This window comes from Sinocyclocheilus grahami, unplaced genomic scaffold (genome assembly GCF_001515645.1).
Source record: "Sinocyclocheilus grahami isolate Dianchi unplaced genomic scaffold, SAMN03320097.WGS_v1.1 scaffold1383.1, whole genome shotgun sequence".
Taxonomy (NCBI): domain Eukaryota; kingdom Metazoa; phylum Chordata; class Actinopteri; order Cypriniformes; family Cyprinidae; genus Sinocyclocheilus; species Sinocyclocheilus grahami.
The window spans coordinates 73,900-85,497 of NW_015506562.1; the positions used below are offsets into that span (position 1 = coordinate 73,900).

General features: G+C 32.1%; 1 protein-coding gene across 1 annotated transcript in view; it reads left to right on the forward strand.

The window, feature by feature from the left end:
• Positions 1-11,598, forward strand: part of LOC107569813 (formin-like) — a 56,874-nt gene that overhangs the window by 30,595 nt on the left and 14,681 nt on the right. Inside the window, exons 8-10 of the mRNA XM_016255968.1 lie at positions 1,549-1,662; positions 1,804-1,866; positions 3,164-3,284. Coding sequence (XP_016111454.1) covers positions 1,549-1,662; positions 1,804-1,866; positions 3,164-3,284 — 298 coding nt within the window. The remainder of the gene's footprint in view (positions 1-1,548; positions 1,663-1,803; positions 1,867-3,163; positions 3,285-11,598) is intronic.

Sequence of the window (11,598 nt, forward strand, 5' to 3'; positions counted from 1 at the left end):
AAAACATTTCTTAAATGTGTATATATATATATATATATATATATATATATAATGAATTTCTAAATATAAAATGAATATACATATTTCTTTATTATTATTTTTTATTACACATTTCATATTTTTATTATTGTAATATCCAGTATTTCTTAATAAAGGTGTGGAGTGGTACGAGAGAGCTGTAGGAGATCACTGGCTCTGCAGCAGTTGGGTCCATTAGCGTGTGTGTGAGTGTGTGTGTGTGAGTGTCTGTGTCTGTGTCTGTGTCTGTGTCTGTGTCTGTGTCTGTCTGTGTCTGTCTGTGTCTGTCTGTCTGGCGCGTGTCTCTGCTCACATTAATAATGAACGCTCTCTTCATCTGCTGTAATGCAATACTCTCATCTAAGAGCCGTCGCGCTGGTTCCCACTGAACAACACAGCAGCTCAACGCCGCGTTAATCCTAATGAAGAAGAGCGAGACATTAAGTTTTAGAGCGGCTCTTTAGCGTGCCAAAACTCTCGTAGCCTTTATGAGGGAATTCAGTCATTAGTAATTGTGACCATGTGTAGGTAAAAAATAAAAATCCTGTGAATTTATAGTTTGTTATAAAATCTCCTCTGCGCTCGTCCAGAGCTCAACGATGGCCTTTTATGGAGCCACTTCTGCTGGTTTTTCTTCGTCTCACAGCGAGCTCCTAATTGTGACAGAACCGCGGCGAGATGTTTCCACTGATGGGACGTGACAAAAACACAGTGCTTGAGATTTATTACGCTGGTTTACAGAAACACCGTCAGTCAGTTACACTGGAGACTGATGGGAAATTATGTGAAAGAATGAGGACCGATTGTTGAATTTAATCGACTTTTGACAGGACTTCAGTACTGATGATGTATATTTTAAATTTATGTATTTTAATGTATCATATTTTATATTTTAATATTTAAACTACTGATTAAAAGTTTGGGGTTAGTATGATTTTTTTATGTTTCTGAAAGAAGTCTTTTCTGCTCAACAAGGCTGCATTTATTTGATCAAAAATACTGTAAAATTGTGAAAAATTATTATGATTTAAAATATCTGTTTTCTGTGTGAATATGTGTTAAGCTGTAATATATTTCTGTGATGCGCAGCTGTATTTCCAGCATCATTCCTCCAGTCTTCAGTGTCACATGATCTTCAGAAATCAGTATAATATGCTGATCTGCTGCTCGAGAAACATTTCTGATTATTATCAATGTTGAAAACATTAATATTTTTGTGGAAACTGTGACGCATTTTATTTTTCAGGATTCAAAGATTAACAGAAAGTTCAAAAGAACAGCATTCATTTGTTATCTTTTATAACATTATAAATGTCTTTATTCTCACTTTTGATCAATTTAATGCATCCTTGCTGAATAAAACTATTAATAACTTTCAAAAATAGAACTAAGAAGTTAATTAAACTTACATGTTACCTCATGAAGCACATTATTAAATGAGATGTGTAGATTACTTCACAGTGTTCTAATAATCATTATTGGTATTTTGATGTGATATTGAGGTGTTTAATTGTGAGTTTCTTCTCGTAGATCATCAAGCTGCTGGATGGGAAACGCTCTCAGGCCGTGGGAATATTAATATCCAGCCTCCATCTGGAGATGAAGGACATTCAGCAGGGTGAGATCAGATGTATCTATCTATCTGTCTATCTATCTGTCTGTCTGTCTGTCTGTCTGTCTGTCTGTCTGTCTGTCTGTTTTTGTGCAGGTGCCTTTGACGTTATAATCGTGCAGGGGCTGTGTTTTATGGTTCACTTCGAATGGTTTTGTTGTGAATGTTGACAGAGAGCGCAGCCTGAGGAACTGGAGAAGATCAGGAAACATTACGAGACGTCTAAAGAAGACGAGGTGAAGCTCCTGGATAAACCGGAACAGTACGTCATTCACGCGCATACACTCCAGCGCACGAATGATTCAAAAAAGCAAAAATGATACAAAATGCATCATATTTTGTGAGAACGTGTGACGTGAAAGAGCAAAACCGACACTATTTTTTAAAAATCAGCAGCTCAAAATGAGTCTGAAACAAGTGTATGATGCAGAGATCATGTTCTCTACAACTAGTTATAGAAGATTAAACACAGGTTAGACTGTCTAACACATGATTAGCACATGAAACCGTTTTGACTTCAAGCCATCAGTTCATGAAAACAAAGGTTTTGACACAAGATTTAAACATTATATGAGTTAATATGAGATTTAAGAGCCTCATGAAGCCGACAAACCTGGTAACTTTCACACAATGTGCTCATAAGAGTTACTTTAAAGCTATTTTCACTCAGAAATCGCTAAGAAATTTCACAAATAATTACAAAGAAGCAGCAAGTAACAAGTTGAGTTAGACGTGAAATTTAAAGTTGAAAAACTTAAATAATATTTTCTTGCAAAAAGGACTATTATAGTTAACTAAAGTTAAAACCGTAAAAATATATATATATATTTAATTATAAATAAATGTTAACTGAAATATTTTTTTAAATAATTGTATTATTTTTTATTTCTTATTTTATTAATATAATAATATTATTTTTATTATACATACATCTTTTTATTATACATGCATTTTTATTATTTTATATTTTATTATTAACTATTATTTTATTTCAGCTAGTTTCCACAGCAACATTTCTCATTTGAACTTAGTTTGATTTGATGCACTTAAATTAAAACTGAAATAAAAATGACTAAAAACAACAAAAGCTAATAAAAATGACAAAAGCACGGCAAAATTACTAAAACTTTATCTAAATTTATCATGAAAGCAGAAAATATAAAAATTAAATCTAATTCAAAGTATGAACTAAACTCATCAAAGACGTCTAAAGTTTATTCAGGAATATAGAAGAGGAAACACTACAAAAATGATTTTCTCACTCCACGTTTCTGTCTTGTTTTCCAGTGCATATGTCTAAACATGAATATATCAAGACAAGTTTATCTGAGATGCAAAATGACTTATGATAAAAAGACAAGAAATTGATCAAGATTAAGTGAGTTTTTGCTTTAAAAAGAACAAATATCAGTCACTGGAGCCTGAAAAATTAACTTAATTCAAAGGGAAATACTGAGTAAACACAAAAAACTGAGTTACAAGCAGACAGTTTCTCCTTCTTTCTTTCTGACAGATGTGTTGTTGTTGTTTCAGAACGCAGGAACAGAGAAGAGCGTTTTCCCACTGCCTGAACCTCAGGATCTCTTCCACGCTGCTCAGGTCAAGTTTGAAGATCTCGCAAAAGACCTTCGCAAGTTAAAGAAGGAGCTGACAGGTATGAATCTCATCCGTTTGTCTGTGGCGTCGTGCTTATTTAAAGCTGAATATGGACAGAACGACAGCGTCTCACAATGGAAAAGTTATAGCAGGTGTTCGGAAACCTCAAGACAAACTCAGACACTTCAGCTTTAATTGTTTTAATTTGGGTTTTACACAATGAGAATGACGTTAATAGTGAGCTTCATCCCAGTGAATCATTTGAATCTATTTACTTAACAGATTGGTTCAGTGACTCTTCTCAGGTTACTTTGTCAATAGGTGGTGCAAAATGAGTCACTGAATAATTCATTCAAATGATTCATTAAAAAAAACAGATTCATCTGGAACAAGAGCTTCATCACAGTGACTCTTCTGAATCTATTCACTAAATAGAGTTGTTCAGATTGATTCACAGATTGGTTCAGTGACTCTTCTCAGGTTACTTTGTCAGTAGGTGGTTCAAAGTGAGTCACTGAATCATTCATTCATCATTCACCTTTGCAAATGCATTAAGACCCTCAAAATACACATCTTTTTTTTTTCTCCCAGATATTTTACAATTATTTTTTAAGAGATATAACCATTTAAAATGTTTTACATGTTTGTGTTCGGGTCATTTTGACACGAGTTTGTATGGAGTACCATTAGTGTCAAAAATACTTTTTGTAAAATTATGAAGTTTAAGCAAGTTAAATTAATTAATTTAGTTTGAAAGCTTTTCAAAGTAATATTTATCTTGTTTTGATGTTGTTTTGTTAGAAATAAATATGCAAATTTCATAAATGTGGATTGTTTTTGAGCAATCATGAGTTATAAACTCAAAGGAATTTAATTAAATACATTCATTCCAATGGAGTTAATACTGATAATTCTCAGATAATATGGTCTTAAAAATTTCATACTATGATATATTCAAATAAAATACTATAATATATATATATATATGTAGATTGCATCATAGTTATTTGGTGTGGATCATGTGTAATTACATTTTTTTTAAGAATTTCTCAAATTATTAATTAATAATAAAGGGGTAAATGCAGCAATAACTGATTTTGAATGCGTTATGAGGGTTAAGCATCTTAAATGTTTCCTCCACATAGCAAAGCACTAGTAATGAGCGACCGGATCATGTTTGTGACACCGTCTATCAATTAACATGCATTTAAGAGCCATTTCTTTTCATTTTACACTGGAAAATGCGTTTTTACCATAGCCTGTACTACGCTGTGCTCCGGGCCGCCACACGGGTCAAAGGTCACGCCTCCCCCAGCCCCCGGTGTCTGCAATTATTTAAATCAGCCAATAATATGGCATATGAAAGCAATTAGATATGCTCTCTCCTCATTCCCCTCCATTTGAGAATCGCTGTTAAAAACCCTGATCCTCAGTGACCCGAGGGAAAATACAAAACCACTGCCGCCCCACCTCGAGCTGTCTGTCACTCATTTATTAGCTCGCAAACGCAAGACAATAAATGCAGGATAAGGGCTTCGCATTTGATCCACACCACAACAACAAAGCCTCAAACGCGTGTCCTCGGGCGCTGGCACCAGATCGCACCTACGACGGCAGCAGACAGGGATAAATATTAACACCGTGCCATCATAAAGAGCTGCAAGTGTTCCTAAATATTCCTGCCGTCATTTCTGTTTAAAGTGAGAGTGCAGAGCGAGTGGAGCTGGTGAGGAGTCTCTCCGAGAGTTTCTGGCCTGAGATTTGAGGTCTGTGCATCTGACGTATGTGCGTGAGGCGTATCGAGCCGCAAGCGATGGATTTACTTCTGAAACAATCAGTGAATCTGCTAAATCTAACGCTTGACTGCCAGGAATAAAAACTGCAGATGACAAGGATTTCGGCTACATGACGTGACATCGTCCAGGAGACTTGATGCATTTGAAAGCTCTCAGACTCTCGGATGTTTATTCATTTCAAGAGAAATAAAATTTTTTATTTTAATTGATATTTTAACAGTGTCCACGTGAATCAAAAACAACCAGTGTTGCACAATAATAATGATGGGGGGCGAAAAAATAAAATAAAAATGAATGAATAAATAAAAAGAGCTGTGAAACAGTTTAGTGAAATTGTTTAAAAAATATTTTATAAAATATAAATTTTATTTGTTATTTTAAGGAATATCACACAAATGTTTCACCCTTTTTTTTAAACGGCAAACTTCTTTTGTGCAGCACTTTGTTTGACAAATAATTAAAGGAGTTGACATTTGGATGAATTAAATTGTTAGTTATATACGTTCGATCAATAACGTTTTTGGGAATAAATGTGTATTAAATCATAAAATCAGAATCCAGAACAATTAAAACAGACACAGAATTTCTGAAAAGAAAAAAATAATAATAATTTCGTAGGGCACTATTATTGTTAAAATTGCAATTGATTATTCACTTTAACATTTTATGAATATAATTGATTTATTAATTATTAAAGTTGAATTAAACCATTAAAATGTATTAAAAATACAAATAAAAACAGAATTTGGGGGTGAAAAAAAAAAAAAATCCAGATTTCCCTAATATTGAGATCTCTAAACTAAACATTTTACTTAATTATTAAATTATGAAAAGTTTTTTTTTTTTTAGGTTTTAAACTTTTTGATGATTAAAATTTAATTAAACCATTAAAATGGATTCCAGAAAAATTTAAACGGAAAACACAGAATTTTGAAAAAAAAAAAAAAACGGCTTTACAATTTTGATAAATTATTAAAAAAAATTGTGAATTCAGTTGATTCTACCTTCTTTATGATTATTAAAATTGAATAAAACCATTAAGATGTATTAGAATTTGACAAAAAATAAAAGGGCCCTAATATTGAGACATTATTGAAATCTCTTTAAACTCACACGTGAGATTATCAGCGAAAGTTTCTAATTGCTCGTCATTTGAATTCAGACATTGCCGTGCAGGAGAAATAACTGATGGGATGTTGTTCTGGTCTCAGAGACAGTAGGTGGATGTCGAGCTCGTCTCGTGTGTGTTTGAGGGGTCGCGACACGGGGTCAGTCTCAGGGGCCGCTCACACGTCTGAACTCTGAGAGCAGAGCGAGACAGAGACGCCCCGACTGCCCCGCTGCCCTCCGCGCCGCTCTCTTCTACTTTTACCAGAAATCTGATCTCGTCAGGGTTAAAAGGGTTTCATGCTACAGTCTCTCTTCAGTTCAGCCTGATGCTGCTGACGGATTCTCACAGTCACTTCACCTGATCTTGGAAAGAAGACTCTTCTGCTCACCGAGGCTGCATTTATTTGATTAAATATACAGTAAAAATACTGAAATATTATTATCATTTAAAACAGCTGTTGTCTATGTGAATCTCTGTTAAACTGTAATGTATTTCTGATGCGCAGCTGTATTTCCAGCATCATTCCTCCAGTCTTCAGTGTCACATGATCTTCAGAAATCAGTATAATATGCTGATCTGCTGCTCGAGAAACATTCGTGCGGCACAATATTTTTGTGGAAACTGTGATACATTTTATTCCCAAAAAGAAATTTTTTGTTATTTTGTTGTCCAGAAGAACAGCAAGAAATCTTTTGTAACATTATAAATGTCTGTACTGTCACTTTTGATCAATTTAATGTGTCTCTGATGAGTAAAAGTATTAAGTAATTAATTTACAGATTTTTTTAATACGCCGAATCTGCGTATTAGAATGATTTCTGAAGACTGGAGGAACGATGCTGAAAATACAGCTTTGATCGCAGAAATAAATTACAGTTTAACAGATATTCACATAGACAACAGCTGTTTTAGATTATAATAATATTTCACTGTTTTTACAGTATTTTTCATCAAATAAATGCCGCGTTGAGCAGAAGAGACTTCTTTTGAACACTTTTGACTGGTAGTGTGGTAGTGTATATCATATTTAATTCAGATAAAGCAGTCAATAATCGATCAGATGCATCTTAGCTTGAATTCTAGCATTAAATACAATATTTCCTCTATAATATTTTCTCTTTTCTGTGTAGAGCGGACACACTGGAGATAAAGAAGCGTCTAAAAGCTGAAGTTCGGTTAATAGCGCAGACCAAGTAAAGTGTCTGTGTGTCTCTGCATTAATCACGGCCGGAGAGGAACATGAACCCGCTGGATGCTTCTTTTGATGAAGCCGCTGCTGGGGCGTGGAATTTCCCTGAGAAGCGCAACCGCAATCCCGAAAACAAAACCCTAATAACCGTTTCATGCTCGAAGAGCACGGGAATATCCAGGCAACTTCGGGCAAAATAATGAAAACACAAAAGAGACAAAAAAAAACTTCAGCTGTTTTTAATGTTTCAAGAACGTTAGATGAACATTCCGTCCGATCGTTTTGAAGTGTTATGAAATCGTTACATTTGAACGTTCTCCCAACATTTACAAAAATGTTTTTAATGTTTTTTAAACATTCAAAATGTCTCTTTTTTAATGTATTAAGAACGTTTCTCGGAGTTATGTGGATGTTCAACAAACATTCCATTTTATTGTTTATTTTCCATTTTATTGTATATTTGAAAACGTTACATTTGAATGTTGCCTCGACATTTAAAACACCCATTTACATTTTTAAAGTACGTTTTTTCTTGGTTATGTCAATGTTAGAGGAACGCATTCAATCATTTTGAATTCGTATGTTTCTGAATGTTTTTTAAACGTTCAAAATGTCCCGTTTTTCATGTTTTAAGAACGTTAGAGGAACATTCCATCCTATCAATTTGAAATGTTATGAAAACGTTACATTTGACTGTTCTCTCAACATTTAAAACTCACGTTTTTATATTTAAAGGTAATGTGAACGTTAGAGGAACGTTGCATTTTATCATTTTGAAAACATTTTGAAAGCGTTATTTCTGAATGTTTTTTAAACGTTCAAAATGTCTCTTTTTTAATGTATTGAGAACATTTATAATAGTTATGTGTGTTCAACAAACATTAAATTTTATTGTTTATTTTCCATTTTATTGTATATTTGAAAACGTTACATTTAAAACACCCATTTTAATGTTTAAAGAATGTTTTTTCTTTGTTATGCAAATGTTAGAAGAGCATTCTATTTTATAATTTTAAAACCATTATGGATACATTATTTCTGAATGTTTTTTATGTATTAAGAACATTCCATTCTGTCATTGAAAACGTTATGAGAACGTTACATTTGAACGTTCTCTCAACGTTTAAAACACCCATTTAAATGTTTTTTCTTGGTTGTCAACGTTAGAGGAACACTCCATTCAATCATTTTGAAATCGTTATGAAAATGTATCTTTCTAAATTGTTCTTTAAACGTTCAAAATGTCCCGTTTTTAAAAACGTATTAACATCTATCATCCGTTCTATTATTTTGAAAACATTCGGAGAACGTTCCCTGTCAGCTGATCCTTCTAATGAGTAAAGGAAAAAACATTTTCTCCCGAGATTTAGTTCATCAGTTATGTATAATATTCAAAACAAATGTTCCATGACCATTATTGTCACAATCTCTTTCTGCTAACATTACAAAAACATTGATCAAGCATTAATAACATGTTTTGAGAACATCAGTGTTTCCTCTCAACATTACGAGAATCTATATCAAGTATTAATTATAAGAATGTTCTATAAACATGTTTTGCCCTAACATTTACATATCCTTTAATAAATGTTATGGGAATGTCTCCTGCGAGCTGCGTAAGTGGCGCATCAATGGAGGCCATATGCCACGAGGGAAGACAATAGAGGCATTCCTCACAAGTTGACCAAAATCATGCTTGTACACGCATACAAACTCCGGCTCACAGGGCTTTAGACGTCATGTTTTGGAAAGTCTTTCAGGAGACGAGATGTTTGTCTGGCGAGCCGGCCAGGAGTTATTTATGTAGCGTACAGTGGATCATTTCCATCGGGGCAAAGCCGCAGAATTTCAGTAGTTAATCCACAATTATATACAGCCTCAGAGCTCTGTCAGAGCCAAGGCCGGCGTGTCGAGATAAATCAGCTCTCGTCTCTGTAGCATGCATATACATATATATACAGCTAGTTCAGTTGAATTTAACTTGAAGCACTAAAATACCTAAAATTAAATAAACTATAATGTGTAAATAAAAAATAATGAAAACTAAATAGACATATTAAAATGGCAAAAACAACTAATTTACTAAAATTTAGTGAAAACTGAAAATATAAAAATAAAATGTAATTCAATTAATTAAAATAATCAAATCAAAAATATACATAATAACACTGACATATGCAAATTAATAAAAAAATATGTATTTTAAAAAATCATTAAAAAAATTAAACAAAAATACTAAAACTTTAACTAAAGTGAAAACTGAAAATATAAAAATAAAATCTAATCCAATTAATTAAAATAATCAAATCAAAAATATACAAAATAACACTGACATATGCAAATTAATTAAAAAATATATATATTAAAAAACAATAATTTCAAAAATTAAACAAAAATACTAAAACTTTAACTAAAGTGAAAACTGAAAATATACAAATAAAATCTAATTCAATTAATTAAAATAAAATCAAAATATACATAATAACACTGACATATGCAAATTAATAAAAAAATATGTATTTAAAAAATCATTAAAAAATTAAACAAAAATACTAAAACTTTAACTAAAGTGAAAACTGAAAATATACAAATAAAATCTAATTCAATTAATTAAAATAATCAAATCAAAAATATACAAAATAACACTGACATATGCAAATTAATTAAAATATATATATATATTAAAAAATAATAATTTTAAAAATTAAACAAAAATACTAAATCTTAAACTAAAGTGAAAACTGAAAATATACAAATAAAATCTAATTCAATTAATTAAAATAATCAAATCAAAAATATACATAATAACACTGACATATGCAAATTAATAAAAAAAATATACATAAAAAAAAAATCATTAAAAAAATTAAACAAAAATACTAAAATTTTAACTAAAGTGAAAACTGAAAATATTAAAATTTAATCTAATTTAAAATATTAGCCAAAACTATAATAATATATCAGTGATATCAATATAACACTGACAAATATACAGATGAATTGTTCACAGTAAGATCAATAAACTGCATTTAGAAAATATATTCTGTATACATGCATATGTGTGCATTTATTTTCAGTTATCTTATGAAAATTAATAATCGGCATAGATGCAATGCCAGGGATTTGTTGGTGAGGGTTGAAAAATTGTTTAATTTGATTTGTAATGAAAAACCAATAAAAAAACTAAATAAACAAACAAACAAAAAAACAGGTCATTATTATTTATTTATTTTTGTCCTAGAGTTAAGTAAAGATATGATGTAAAGATAAAGATTTAGACTTATTTCTGAGAACAAATGAACCAGATGTGCCTTAGTGGTGCTGTGAACTCTGACTGGGTTCCTCGTTCATCCATTCATCATTCATCGTTCATTCATTCATTCATTCATCATTCGATTGTACGTTCATTTGTTTGTTTGTTTGTTCGTTCATTCATCATTAATTCGTGTGTGCGTTCTTTTGTTCATTCATCATTCGTTCGTTCATTCATTCATTCATTCATTCATTCATAATTTGTTCGTGTTTGCGTGCGTGTGTTCATTTGTTCATTCATCATTCGTTCGTTCATTCATTCATCATTCGTTCGTGTGTGCGTGCGTGTGTTCATTCGTTCATTCATCATTCGTTAGTTCATTCATTCATCATCCGTTCGTGCATGCGTGTGTTCATTCGTTCATTCATGATTCATTCATTCATTCATTCATCATTCGTTCGTTAGCTTTTTCATTCATCATTTGTTCGTTCATTCATTCATCATTCTTTCGTTCTTTGTTCATTCGTTCATTCATCATTCATTCGTTCGTGTATTTGTTCGTTCAATCATCATTCGTTCGTTCATTCATCATTCATTCGTTCGTGTATTTGTTCGTTCAATCATCATTCGTTCGTTCATTCATCATTCATTCGTTCATGCGTGTGTGTGTTCGTTCGTTCATCCATCATTCGTTCATTCATCATTCATTCATCATTCGTTCATTCGTCCCTCCGTTCGTTCATTCATCATTCGTTCATTCATTCATTCATCGTTCGTTCGTGCATGTATTTGTTAGTTCATTTATCATTCGTTTGTTCATTCATTCATCATTTGTTCGTTCATTTATCATTTATTCGTTCATTCATTCATCATTCATTCGTTCATTCATGCATTCATTCATTCATTCATTCATCATTCGGTTGTCTGTTTGTTCGTTCATTCATCATTCATTCGTGCACGCATTCATTCGTTCATGTGTGCGTGTGTTCATTCATTCGTTCATTCATTCATTCATTCATTCAT